The sequence below is a fragment of the Notolepis coatsorum genome, assembly GCF_963971535.1.
Source record: "Notolepis coatsorum genome assembly, chromosome: 2".
In the NCBI taxonomy this organism is placed as follows: Eukaryota; Metazoa; Chordata; class Actinopteri; order Aulopiformes; family Paralepididae; genus Notolepis; species Notolepis coatsorum.
The window spans coordinates 100,754,618-100,769,845 of NC_140166.1; the positions used below are offsets into that span (position 1 = coordinate 100,754,618).

The window sequence follows — 15,228 nt, forward strand, 5'->3', positions numbered from 1 at the left end:
CCTGTGGATGTGAGACCAAAGGAACGTGGCCAATGGCATAGCACTGCTACTAACCGCCAATATAACCACAACCACAAGGAACAGGAAAGCAGAATGGGAACAACTAATCATGTTCAAATAAATTCAAACCAACCTGCAAACATGCTTACCATCATGGAGAGGCAAAATTAAATAACTGCTGCTCTGGTACATCATCAGCATTCCAGGTCTCTGCCACCACGAAATATCCCAACCTTTGAAGGTGACCCTCTCCAATATAGAACATTTATCAAAGCATTTGAACAAGGAGTGGAGGAAAAGGCAACAGAAGCTGATGCTTTGTATTATCTGGAGCAGTTCACAAGAGGACAGCCACAAGAATTGGTGCGTAGCTGCGAGCATATGGCTCCTGAGCGTGGTTACGCAGTGGCAAAGGGTCTTCTTAAGGAACATTTTGGAAATCAGTACAAAATAGGAAATTCCTACATGCAAAAGGCCTTGGCATGGCAAACAATAAAATCGGAGGATGTCAAGGCACTTCAAGCCTACTCCTTATTCTTGTGTGGCTGCTGCAATGCAATGGAGGAGCTTCAGTACATGCAGGAGTTGGACATGCCTGTCAACATGAGGGCCATAATATCAAAATTGCCATTCAAGATGAGGGAGCAATGGAGGAGTACGGCTCATGGCATCATGGAAAATACCCAGGAAAGAGCTCACTTCGAGGATATGATCAAGTTTGTGGAGCGACGCGTCAGTATTCTTTCTGACCCTCTGTTTGGTGACATACAGGATCCAAATTCTGGTGTGGTTGGCACAAAATCTCTCACCAGGTTTAAATCATATCCACCCAACAGAGTAAAAGGAAATATTGTCGCCACCACAGTAACAACCATGGACATATCTGAGAGTGCCAAGGAGCTGACATCACCAACATCAGGTACAATGAATGCTAGGAGAGCTGGATGCCTTTTCTGTGCTCGCAGTCACTCATTGGAGGAGTGCAAACAACTTCAGGAAAAGAAGCACAAGGAGAAAATACACTTTCTTAGGGAAAAGGGAGTTTGCTTTGCATGCTTATGTGTTGGTCACATGAGCAGAGATTGCGAAAGGTGCTTGATATGCAAAGTCTGTGGTCAAACTCACCCCACCCTGCTTCACATCAAAAGGCAACCATCTTCTCCAGAACAGTTAAAGGAACCATCCAATAAGCAACCAACTTCACTGCAAACATGTGGACATACAGGGGCCGGTAAGGACCGGTGTGTGTTATCCATTCTCCCTGTACGTGTGAAAGCAGCAAAAGGAAATACCATCATACAAACCTACGCCTTCTTAGACCCTAGTAGCTCAGCCACATTCTGCTCCGAACACCTAATGCAGAGGCTGAATATCACAGGCAGAAGAACCAACTTCCTGTTGAGCACCATGGGGCAAGAGACAGTTGTTCCAGCTTACTCCTTGACTGGGTTGGAGATAGCTGATTTGGACAGCGATGACTTTTATGTTCTTCCGGAAGTTCTCACACAGAAGAAAATGCAGTCACGGCTGAGAACATGGTGACACCTGAAGAACTGTCGGAATGGCCATATTTGTCCAACGTACACATCCCACGCCTAAAAGCAAATGTCGACCTGTTGATTGGAACCAACGCTCCCAAGATATTGGAACCTTGGGAGGTCATCAACAGTCACGGGAATGGCCCGTATGCTATAAGGACGGTGCTGGGATGGGTCGTTAATGGTCCACTGAATGGAAACAGTGGTGTTGTGGAGACAGAGTTTCCCTCTGCTATGGTCAACCGGATCTCAGTGTGCAGACTGGCCAATCAGTACAATCACGACTTCAATGAAGTAGCTGTGAAGGAGAAGGAAATGTCCAGAGAAGACTTAAGGTTTCTGGAAATTGTGGAAAGTTCAGCAGTGCTTCAGGAGGGAAGGTACTGTTTGAAATTGCCTTTTAAGAACAAGGAGGTCTGTCTGCCCAACAATGTGGGAGTCGCTAGGCAAAGGATCCAGGGTTTGAGGAAACGGTTCCTAAATAACAAAAGCTTGCACCAGGAGTATGCAGCATACATGAACAAGCTTATTGGGAAGAACTATGCAGAGAAAGTACCGCAGCAACAACTGCATGGTGAGAAAGGAAAAGTGTGGTACATCCCACACCATGGTATCTCCCATCCGAGGAAAGGAAACCTCTGTGTGGTGTTTGACTGTGCAACCACATTCCAAGGAGCATCTCTGAACAGTGAACTTCTGCAGGGTCTTAACCTTACCAGTTTACTGCTTGGAGTGCTAACTCGCTTCAGAGAGAAACCGGTGGCATTCATGGGTGACATTCAAGCCATGTTCCACCAGGTGAAGGTCGCTGAGGAAGACAGGGATTTTCTGCGCTTCCTCTGGTGGCCAGAGGGAGATGTCACTAGGGACCTTGAGGAGTACAGGATGACTGTGCACCTGTTTGGAGCTGCATCATCCCCTAGTTGCGCAAGCTATGCCCTGAGGAAAACTGCTGATGATAATCAGGCTGAGTTTTCAGCTGAAGTCACTCAATCTGTCAAGCAGAATTTCTATGTGGATGACTGTTTGAAGAGCTCAGCGACTGAAGAAGAAGCTATCCAGATGATAACGGATCTTATTGTTCTGTGTCGCAAGGGGGGCTTCATCTTGGAGAAGTGGATCAGCAACAGTCGTGGTGTTTTACAGTCCATTGTAGCAGAGCAAAGGGCCAAGGATCTAAAGGAGTTGGATCTGGACAGAGACAAACTTCCAATGGAAAGGGCTCTTGGACTACTATGGTGTGTGGAGACGGACTCTTTCAGGTTCAAGATCGAGTTGAAACAACAGTCTCTCACCAGATGTGGTATGCTGTCCATTGCCAGCTCAGTATACGATCCTCTAGGTTTCCTGGCACCAGTCACTTTGCGTACAAAAATAATGCAGCAGGAACTCTGCAGAAGAGGTTGTGGGTGGGATGATGACTTGCCACGGGACATCATACACCAATGGAAAAGGTGGTTGGAGGAATTGGAGCAGCTGGCTGCATTCCATGCGAATAGGTGCATTAAGCCAGTGGCTTTTGGGAAGGTCAGACATGCCCAACTACACCACTTTGCCGATGCCAGTGAAGGTGGATATGGAACTGTATCGTATGTCCGGATGTTGAACCACATCCAGGTTACCTTTCTGCTTGGCAAAGCCAGAGTAACACCACTGAAAGCTGTGACTATTCCTCGGCTGGAGTTGATGGCTGCTGTCCTTGCTGTCAGAGTGGACTCACTGTTGAAGGCAGAGCTGAAGTTCCAGTTGGAGGAGTCAGTATTTTGGACTGACAGCACTTCAGTGTTGAAGTATATTAACAATGAGGACAGGCATTTCCACACATTTGTAGCCAATAGGATCTCGACCATCAGAGAAACATCTGAATCCTCACAGTGGAGACATGTCGGTTCCAAAGACAATCCAGCTGACGATGCGTCAAGAGGAATGAGGGTCTTGGACTTCCTGAATGGCAGCAGGTGGCTTGAAGGTCCTGCATTTCTTTGGAAGCCAGAAGAGGATTGGCCCAAAACTGTGTTGGACGTCTCAGTGGATTCAAATGACCAGGAGGTCAAAAAGGAGGCAACAGTAAACGCTATCAGTGTTACCAGCTCATTTCCTACTTCTCAGACTGGAAGAGGCTGAAGACTGCAGTTGCCTGGTTCCTCAGGTTGAGGGTCATGTTGTTGGAACAGAGCCATCTGAGAAAGCAGGCTACAAGTCAAAAGCTCACAGCAACATCTATGAGCAGCACTTTGACGCTGGAGGATCTGCAGAGAGCAGAGGTTGCCATCGTTGGCTACTGTCAGCGATTGAGATTCAGTGAAGAGATTGCTGCTTTAACATCTGGGAAGGCAGCAGTGAGTCGACAGAGTCCCATATATAAGCTGGATCCAGTGTTTGAAGATGGACTCTTGAGGGTTGGAGGAAGATTGAGCAGAGGATCAATGCCAGAGGAAGCTAAACATCCGCTCATTCTCTCCAAGGACCAGCATGTTTCAATGCTCATTCTCAAGCATGTACACCAGAATCTGGGACATGGTGGAAGGACTCACACACTGTCCAAAGTGAGGAAGAGATTTTGGATCACCAACGCCCATGCAGCTGTTAGGAAGATCATCACTGAATGCAGATTTTGCAAATGCTACAATGGCAGAGCAGTGGAGCAAAAGATGGCAGATCTTCCAGCAGACAGAATCCTTCCTGACCTACCACCTTTTACCAACACAGGGGTAGATTACTTTGGACCAGTCGAAGTAAAGAAAGGAAGATCAACCTGTAAGAGGTACAGAGTCATATTTACCTGTATGGCAAGCAGGGCCATCCATCTGGAGGTAGCGGTGTCATTGGACACAGACGCATGCATCAATGCTCTGAGGCGTTTTATCAGCAGGAGAGGACAAGTGGCACACTTACGGTCCGATAATGGTACCAATTTCATTGGGTCAGAACGAGAACTGAAGGAGGCTCTGGCCGTTTTGAATCAAGACAAGATTCATGGAGTTCTGGCACAAGTTGGAATCCGTTGGAGCTTTAATCCACTAGCAGGTTCACATCACGGTGGCGTCTGGGAACGAATGATCCGCCTGGTGAGAAGGGTTCTCAGTTCTGTCCTACGTCAGCAGAGGTTGGATGATGATGGGCTTCATACAGTGTTCTGTGAAGTGGAGGCCATTTTGAATGACCGTCCAATAACCAAACTCTCGGATGATCCCAACGACCTGGAGCCACTTACACCGAACCATCTTCTTCTCTTGAAGGGTAAACCAGCTTTGCCACCTGGAGTGTTCGATCCACATGACCAGTATGTAAGAAGACGATGGCAGCAAGTCCAGTATCTTTCAGATCTTTTCTGGAAAAGATGGGTACATGAGTACTTGCCCTTGCTTCAAGAGAGGCAAAAGTGGAACCAGAGGAAAAGGAGTTTGGCGGCTGGTGATGTTGTGGTCATCATGGACTCTTCAGCTCCTCGTGGGTCCTGGCCACTTGGCAGGGTTCTGGAGGTATTTCCAGACAAACAAGGTCTGGTGCGTTCTGTGAAATTGCAGACTAAAAGTAGCACCATTGTAAGGCCGGTGACAAAACTGTGTTTGGTTCATGGGATGTAGATGCACTTAATCCATGACATGTTTTGGCTCTTATTTGTTTTGTTTATTTATTTTTGAATTGTTATGTCTGCCTGCCTTAACAATTAGGGGCCGGAGTGTAACGGCCAAAACGGATTTAATGAGCAGTGGATTTATGTGACCAGGGGGTGGAGCTTCTTTTATTTAAGTGTCAGGTACACCTGTATGAGGAGGAGTTTTGACCCGGAAAGGGCAATGGTTTTTGACCGCACGCACGATGCAGGTCACAGGTCGAAATGTTTGTATCTAATTAGTTATTGTATTCATTATTATTTTATCAGTTTAAGAAGACATTCTGTTTGACGGTGAGGGAACATAAATACCATTTTCACAGTAAAGCTGCCTACATGTATCATTGGGACAAAGGACTGTTTTGGTATCAGACCAGACAAGTAGAACGGCGCGTCAGCCAGTCTAGCTACGGGATCAAACTGCTCAGTAGCTCCGTATAGACGGGAGATCCTTTAATAGAGCCAGAGATGTGGTATAGTTCTGTAGTTCCGATGGGCCGCGACCTTGGTGTAAATCTTAAGATCAACACACAGAAGGTTCATGGTTCTGTAGCTGCTACAATTTGTTGGATTTGTATCTTTATTTTAAAAGGAAGGAGATAAGAGCCGTATTGATGTCCCTGGAAAATCTGCTGCTCCTGCCCTATAGAATATTTAATTAGATTTGATTTGATCATTTACATTTTTTTATTTGTTCCATTCATGGTAATGCACGGTTAAAAAAAAATTCATAATCAAAGCACCTCTCAATTCGCACATTCCATGAGCGAAAAGGAGCAGGGAGAAGAAAATATCTCATTACAATTATTTAACAATCAATACTTACAATAACATGAGAAAAAAAAAGTCTAACGGAAACCTGTTACCTCTCAACTTCATAAAGTTGAATTGTTCTTTCTTTATACATTTTCTTGAACTGAAAGATATTTGTACAACTCTTTAAATCATTCTGTAGAGAATTCCATAATTTTACGCCACATACTGAAATACACATCTGTTTTAAAGTAGTCCTACATACTGGTGCTTTAAAGTAGCACTACATACTGGTGCTTTAAAGTAGTACTACATACTGGTGCTTAAAATGACCTTTCCTTCTTAAAGGGGCACTTCACCAAAAGAAAACTGTACATTAGGAGGGGGTGAGTGGGTGGGAGGGGGGGTTTGGACATTTACGGTGGCCAGTTTCCAATTGCAGCCTCCCGTAGGTGCTCTTTGAGAGTGGTTTTGAAGGTGGGTAGGGATTTAAAAATGTTTTTACGGCTGTGGGTAGGGCGTTCCACATTGTTGTGGCATAATTGCTAAACGTGTTTAGTCCCTTGTTTGTGCCGAATCTGGGTTGAACATGATTTGTGGAACTCCCTCTGGTGTTGTGGTCGTGGTATTCACTGACCTTTGGGAAGTATTTTGACATGTACATGGGTATCTTAGTGGTGTAGTGTATCTTGTAGTCGTAGACCAGGCCCATTGCCAGTTGCTGTACTCTGTCATCTACTCTAAGCCATCCTAGGTTGTCAAATTGGCAGGGGTGAGGTGGGTTTTAGGTCAAGCAGTAGTCTGACCAGTTTGTTTTGTGATGTTTGTAATCTTGTTTTTAGTGCATCTGAGGTGTTTTGGTACCATGAGGTGCAAGCATAGTCGTAGTACCCTTGAATGAGTGCTCCTGCCAGAGTCTTCAGGGTATTCTTGTTTACCAGAGAGAAGATCCGGTACAAGAATCGAATTTGTTGGTTGACTTTTTTGATTACATTGGTTGCCATTTTGTCACAGGAAAGATTTGCCTCTAGGACAGTGGCGGCTCTGCCACTAGGGGCGCAAGGGCGCCGACCCACCTGCTGACTGCTGTTAAATCAGAGAAGAAGAATAAAATAAAACGTTTTAGTTTTTAGTTTTATAGCCATATAAATAATATAAACATGTTTAAAATTAATAATATTTACTCATTTTAAGTATGTTTGTGTTTCCAATGCACAATATAACGTTATTATATAAAATAAAAAAATACTCGTTTTCTTGAACAGGAAGTGACATCACTTTTTTTTTTTTTTTTTTCTCGGCCCGGGCTAGACGCAATATCGCTCTGAGTGCGCGTCACGGTTTGATCGCTGTATCCGTCGAAGCCAATCAGTGCGTAACGCGTTGTGCGTTGAAATATGACTATTATGTTGGAATCCGGGCGCGATTTGAAGCGGTCTAGCCAGTAGCGTCAAGAATAGGCTTGTTCAAGATGGGATAGGCGGACGCAGATCTGCGCAGGTTTGACTACCGCCTCGCCAAGCGCGTTGCATGACGGTTAGAATGTTGTCCGATTTGCTCTGAAAATCTGGCGAGGCGAGGCGCGGAACTCCCGCGGGAGCGAGCCACAAGCAGCCTTCAGAGCGAGGCTCCACAGTACCTCTCAGCCGGCTGCTCCCGGCTGGGAAGCGACTTGCTACGGTCGCGCAAAGCGCCTATTGGCTCAGAAAAGTTGTCAGTCACCAGCCATGTGACAGCCAGGGAGCTATGAGACGTTTGATTGATTGAAAACTTTATTATGTTATGCGTTATCAACTTATCATCATATCATCATGATAAACTTCAAGCTGTCAGACACACACGCACACACACATACAGCAGTGTGTTGTGTGTGCGTGCGGCCAGGAGCGCGCAACAAGATGGTATACATTATGGTATATGAATAGTATATTCCACTGTAGCAGTATATGGTGTGCTGTACATTTGAATCTGATCTAATTTTGCACACGGCCATTGCATTATAATGAGCTGGACAGGTGTGTAATGTGTGTGTGGTGACGTGAAAGCGTATCTGCCGCGCGAGACTAGGCGAGAGGCTCTCGTGAAATCGGCAGTGTCCGCCCTCTTAACTCCTCCCCCGGCTTCACTCGGCTACTCTCGTCTACTAGTCGAGGCAAACCGAAATCCATCTTGAACAAGCCTATTGTCTGTAGCCGCATTTCGCGGTGACGCTCTCTGATTGGCCGACGCCAGTATTTTTTTCCGTAGCAGAATTTCACAGAGACGATCTCTGATTGGCCGAATCCAATTTCTAATGTTCCAATTCTAGCTTATTCCGGTCCGTTGGTGAGAGATAGTTGTGTTGTTGTGTTGTTGTGAAATGCAGGCAGCAGAGCGTGCCGTGACTGCAAGTTCTTTAGATGGTTAAGCTTAGGCACTCTTTCAAAGTTGGTTAAGGTTAGAGTTTGTCTTAGAGCATGGCGATAGAACGCCAGGTAGTTTGCAGTCTGTTCGACGCGGAAAAATGGACAAAGAAATGTACTTGTGTTGTGCTAACAAGCTAACTGGCGGATGCAGTCTGGAGACAGTGGACAGTGGTCTGGAATACATCATTCAACAGTGGATTATACACGTTTATCAAGCTCTCCTGCCCTGGACGTTTCAACTAAACAGTGAGTCTCTCTCTCTCTCTCTCTCTCTCTCTCTCTCTCTCTCTCTCTCTCTCGCTCTCTCTCTCTCGCTATACACAGCTGTCTCCGCGAAATGCGGCTACGGAAAAAAGTATTGACTGTGCTTGCTGAGACGATAATTAATAGGCTAGCGATTCAAAACGCGCTGCTGTGTTGTGAACTATAACATTAATTTAGCTGCTGCTGATGCATAATGAATGAATGGTGAGTTGCTTAAAATGACAACATACATGTGTTAATTATTTGATTTGATTGATCCGAGAGACAGAGAGAGATTGCTCCAGAGCATCTCAGAGCATTACATTTTCAACTCGACCTGAACTGCGACCTACAAGGCACCAGCGCCAGCGGCCGCCACTGCTCTAGGATGGAACCCAGGGCCCTCATTCATCAACGTGACTTACGCACAGATATGTGCTTAACCTGTGCGTACGACCATTTCTAAGCAAAGTGTGGGATTCATCAATTTCAACTTGAACTTGACTTCGTGCTTATATTTACGCACAGCTCGGAGCATGCGTAGCTGACACCCAGTGGTAGAACATCGTTACTACGGCATAAGCGCTCCTCAGTTCTGCATTAGTTTCAACGTGGAAATAAGCTTCCGTGCATTAGTGTTCAACTTCTGTATGCCCCGTAATTCATTATAGTTCATTGTAAAATAGCGACAGTAGTGTAATTATAACGGGCTCACACGCGAACAAGAGGTTGGCCTGCTTGTTTGGCACGGGGGGGCAGACGCAAAACACCAACCTCCAAACGCGATTAAATATTGTTTCAAATAAAAAGCGAATTATTTTGTGTGTCATGTTTCCAAATAAGATTGGTCACGAAATGCTTTCTACTTCAATTTGTTGGTTAGAATAGATGACCTCCGTTGAAACTTCACTGAGACTAACAGTCTATTTGTGAGCTCCCGCACAGATGTGATAATAATAATAATAGCTTCATTTTATATAGCGCCTTTCAAGAGACCCAAGGTCGCTTTACATAGATAGGGGGGGGGGGGAATAACAAAGTAACAAACATAGTGGACAGACACAACATATAAATATGATGATGGAATTCATTCAAGTCCTCTCCACCCTCGGGTCTTTGCCACCGGCATGGTCCATCGTGATATTGGAGATGGATCGAGCAATAGACTGTTACTGTAGCTGTCAAAGCTCCATCACAAATGCAGTTATGTGAATAGAAAGGGATTCCACTCAGTCAATGTTGCGATGCGCATTTGCCTGATACATGTTGTTGCTGCATGCCGGGAGGAAGGCGATGCTGAATGTTTTCAATTCATTAAATAAAACGGATACTTTTTGCAAGGGTTTGATTATACAGATAATCAACCAACTACATACTGTAACTTTTCAGTGCACGTTCTTATTTACATTGTGACAACAGCCTTGTGAGTTCTCGCAGTGACCCGCACACAGACATGATGGAATTCAAGTTCAAGTTTGTATTGATCACATATAGGCAGGCTACACATGGCGTATAGGCTACATCATACATGGCAGTGAGATTCATTGTTCTTGTATATGCTCTCGTATTATTGTTTATATAGGCTACCCAATACTGACATCAAAATAGATTGTATGCCTCTAGAAATCATATGCAGCAGGTAGAAAATCTACGGAAAATCCGTCGCGATTTGGAATAAAATTGAGGAGAACTTTAATCCCTGGGTATTAATCAAACAAAACGGGAAAAGGCAGTCATATTCCAGCACGGTCTTTATTAGTGTTTGCGCTGCCCAGGCAGCAATGGTTAATAGATATCATATCCGACATCACCGTACGTGTACACGTCTGTCAGCCTGTCACATAACACGCTTCCCTCGGCTTAGTCCATTTTTCCACATTTCATGGGGGTATTCCATTACCGTATATGGTTAATCGGGGCGGTTCTGGTATGCAAATACTTAAAACAGTGCACGAGCTCAAACGTAGGATCAAAGTCATATTTATCAAGACAGGTGTGCGTAGGAACTGTGTACGCACGTGTGATAAATCCCGTTTTTTTTGTGCGTGCACATATTCTAAATTCTGTGCTTAAGTATGGAAATAGAACATTTTCTACGTCACGTTGATGAATGAGGGCCCAGGTATGTAATTTTTTCATCTTTCCTTGTGACAATATTGTCACCCACTGTAACCAAGAAGCCGTTGGTCTTGCTGAGTTTGATCCGAAGAGAATGGACTCTGTTTTACCCAGGTGTAATGATAGTTTGTTATCAGCGAGCCAGGTGCAGATTCTGCCGAGTTCCGAGCTGAGGGTTTTTTCAACCTGTAATTTGTTCTTGCCAGAGACCAGAAGGGCTGAGTCGTCCGCGAACAGTCGCACGCCTTCAGTCGTAAAGAAGGCGAAGCAGCGCCTCTACCACCTGAGACAGTTAAGGAAGTTCAGAGTATTGGGGAAGATACTCCAGTCCTTCTACTCCGGAGCTGTAGACAGCATCTTGACTGGAAACATCACTGCCTGGTATGGAAACAGCACGGCACAGGACAAGAATGCCCTACAGAGAGTGGTACGCTCAGCTGAGCGTACTACGGGTATTGCACTACCACCCCTGCTGCAGGTCTTATATAACAAGAGGTGCAAATCCAGAGCCTGCAGAATAATGAAAGACCCTCACCACCCCAACAACAGCCTGTTCAAGCTGCTGCGGTCAGGCAAACGCCTGCAAACACCAGCAACTAGGACAGAGAGACTTCGGCTCAGCTTCTTCCCCCAGGCCATCAGAGTCTCGAACACTGAACTCTCCACACACAAGCACACATGAGCACACACACAACACACACACTGTATACGCCCACACACTAGCAGTCACTTTAACATGAACACACACACACACATGCTGCACACGCTCACACTTATGGTCACTTTACACATTGAAAGGTCAACTAAAAAAAAAAAAAAAAAAAAGAACGGGAGTGTTTCTTGTATAGTAAACAGAAGGATAGCAAGCTAGCATAAGGACACATAGTATAACTGTAGATTGTATAGTATAGCATTGTATAGTAGTGTACATAAGACCCAGTGCCTCATCCGTAGCTAACAGTGTATTGCACTATCACAGGACCTAGCATGTCTTACCATGCTTTTGTAAAACTCATGTACATATACCTGATATGTCATTACTCTTATTACTTGTATTATTGCACAAATGTCGCATTCTCATCCTATTGGATTCTTATTATTGTATTATTGTATTATGCACAATCGTTGCGGGCAAGACCCCCCGCATTTCACTGTATACTTGTATGCCGTGACAAATAAAACTCTTGACTTGACTTGAACAGGAACAAGTTGCAGTCACAAGCTGACGACATACATTTGCATAAATTAGGAACAGTAATGGTCCTAGAATGCTTCAAGTTCAAGTTCAAGTTCACCACAGCTCACTGGGAGGAGGGGGGATAGAGTACTGTTTACCTCCACCATCTGTTCTCTGCCCTCCAGGTAGGATTGCATTGCAATGCTAACGGCTGGTAAACTTGAGAACTGTTAGGACTGTCTGACTCTTAATAATAAACACTGCATGGACTCTGGTGTAGTGTGTTACTATGGTTTGGACCATGTATACCATCATCACTATTACTACTGTCTTGACTGAATCCTGCCACTCACTACTGTTCACTACTGTTATCACTATTATCACTATCATCACTATTATTACTGTTCTATGCTCTATTACTACCTATCCGACCTGTACCCCCCCCCCCCCCCCACACGACTATGACACGTGAATTTCCCCAAGGGGATTAGTAAAGTTGACCTGACTACTACTCCTCCATGACAGACACAGTAGTAGTGGTGTGTCTAAATGACCACTAGAGGGCGGCAGCAGGTCTTACATCAATTATGGGGCGACAGTGGCTCGGGAGCTAGAGCAGTCATCTGGTACCTCAGGTTCTACCAAGAGATGTCTGGAGAAAGTCCCAGTCTAATAAGTTAATACTCCAACCCACACGTCAGACAAAAAAAACATTTAAACAAAGCGCAGCACCAAGCAGGGCTCTTTTGACTTGAGGTCTCTGTTTGACAGCATTACAGATTATACCTTTAAAGGATAATGCTGGCATACCTTTCTTTACTATATCCGCACAGTGCAAAGCGCTGGAGGAGGTTCTGTCTGTCTGTCTGTCTGTCTGTCTGTCTGTCTGTCTGTCTGTCTGTCTGTCTGTCTGTCTGTCTGTCTGTCTGTCTGTCTGTCTGTCTGTCTGTCCGTCCGTCCGTCCGTCCGTCCGTCCATCCGTCTATCCGTCTATCCGTCTGTCCGTCTGTCCGTCTGTCCGTCTGTCCGTCTGTCCGTCCGTCCGTCCGTCCATCCGTCTATCCGTCTATCCGTCTGTCCGTCTGTCCGTCTGTCCGTCTGTCCGTCTGTCTGTCTGTCTGTCTGTCTGTCTGTCTGTCTGTCTGTCTGTCTGTCTGTCTGTCTGTCCGTCCGTCCGTCCGTCCGTCTGTCCGTCCGTCCGTCCGTCCGTCTGTCTGTCTGTCTGTCTGTCTGTCTGTCTGTCTGCACCAGCCTTCTCAGATCTTATCTGATGTGATATGTGTGAAACATTGGACATAGGCTGACAGCAGGCCAAGGACCCAAATAGAATACTTTTTTAATCATTCCATCATTGTACAGTATACAGTTATACCTTTTGAACACCAGAGGGCGCTACTACACAGGTTGCTGCTCAGAGCCGTTACACATAGTGAGTACATGTGAGTGACTGAGTGTATCGTATCGAATAGGGTCCAGCTGCAAACCCGGAGCGAGCCTCTCAAGTGGCAAGCCTCTGGCACCAACAGGCCGCGTGTATACCTTCCGCAACGGAATTCGGTTTCCGGGTTCCTCTGATTGGCCGCGACCGCCACGTGACCCGCCCCCCTATCCACCGCTCTGCCTCTGCCGCTGTCTGTGTGTTGACGCGCGCGCGGCATGGACTTGTCGCTTTTCACATAGTCATCTTGAGTCAAGAATCACTTTTCCCACTTCAATGACAGAGCTCTCTTGTTTAATAATATTGTCGCGTCATCTTCTGAGTGCAGAAACGCTGCTGTTTAATGCTATTGTCGCTTTTCACATAGTCATCTTGAGTCAAGAATCACTTTTCCCACTTCAATGACAGAGCTGCTGTTTAATAATATTCCACGCTCTAAGTCAAGTCCATGCTCTGCCGCGCGCGCGTCAACACACAGGCAAGCGTCAACGCAGGGGGCAGCGGCAGAGCGGTGGATAGGGGGGCGGGTCACGTGGCGGTCGCGGCCAATCAGAGGAACCCGGAAACCGAATTCCGTTGCGGAAGGTATACACGCCAACAGGCCGCGCTGGGGTAACATACGTACGGAAGTTTCTCTACTCCCGGTCTCCCGCACGTCTGCCGTAAAGTACGGAAGTTTATCTACCTTAGCGAACGTTATTAATAATAATAATAATAATAATAATAACTTTATTTATTGCCAACAGAAAGCAGAATGCAGTTAGTTTCTCTACCTTAGCAAACAACTTTTATCAAAGATGGAGAAATGCAATTACAAGGTAAGCCTTATTATATTACCTTATTAATTTAATTTATAAGATAAGATAAGATATTCCTTTATTGATCCCCTTGGGGAAATTCAGGTATCATAGCAGCATGGTGGAGGGACCCTGGGACTGGTTCTGGCAATGAATAATGTTTTTTTTTTTTTTTCGACTGGTGTCGACTGATCACTCAGGATAAGATGTAACACCATTAACCTCTTATCTATAGGGACATCTATGGATCTCAGGGAATGTATTCCCAGTGTCAGAAATATCGTGTCTGTTACTAGGCTTGATAAATTGTAATGAACCAAAGGAAAATAAAAAATAATTCATCTTTAGCTATCACGGTGACCAATTGCAGCCACTCTTATTGTCTGGGACCAAAAACGGCCACGCCCCACTCTGGTGCCAGAGGCTTGCCGCTTGAGAGGCTCGCTCCGGGTTTGCAGCTGGACCCTATTGATCGTATCGGCCACTGAACAACTAGGGACCGGACATTTAGTGCACTGGCCGAAAGAGAGACCGGATCCCAGCGAATCTCTTAGTTACATCAATATTGTGCTGTCAGAACAGTCTCAACTAACTTGTCCAACTAACACCTCTCCCAAAGGCTAACCGGCCATGTCCGCTTCCATTCATTGTGCTAAGCTAGGCTAACCTGCAGCCAGATAGCTTTCTACTGAACACACAGAGAGGAAACTGGTATCTATCTACTTGTCTCTCTCTGGCGAAGACGGTAAACAAATTTCCCAAAATGTTCCTTTAAAGTAGTAGATTAAAAGATGCCTCTCAAAACAAGCACAGCAGGGGGAGTCGTTTGTTTCTCAATCATCAGCCTGCAGCAGAGATGAACATCGTTTCCATTCTGATTGGGATTGTGAGCGGGGGGAGTTGATTAGACGTCCCCTGTGTGAACACCTCTCAGAGGAGCCGAGTGGGTGAAATTTTGGTTCTCACACCTCTCTGCCTCTACTGTCTCCGTGGCTGGCTGTCGTCTCACCTGTGTGGTCCTTCCTCTGCGTATCCATCCTGTCCAGACTGTCGAGCAGCCCGTCGATCTGTGTCTTTATCAGGGTCAGCTCCCTCTTGATCACCTGCAGCTCCTCCATACGCACTGCGGGGGGGAGGGAGGTG

The 15,228-nt window shown here is 45.7% G+C and overlaps 1 protein-coding gene across 1 annotated transcript in view; it reads right to left on the reverse strand.

The window, feature by feature from the left end:
• The window catches only part of LOC311223473 (RNA-binding Raly-like protein), a gene marked incomplete at both ends in the record, with an annotated part of 261,903 nt that overhangs the window by 3,495 nt on the left and 243,180 nt on the right, over positions 1-15,228 (reverse strand). Inside the window, one exon of the mRNA XM_084308259.1 lies at positions 15,095-15,208. Coding sequence (XP_084164385.1) covers positions 15,095-15,208 — 114 coding nt within the window. The remainder of the gene's footprint in view (positions 1-15,094; positions 15,209-15,228) is intronic.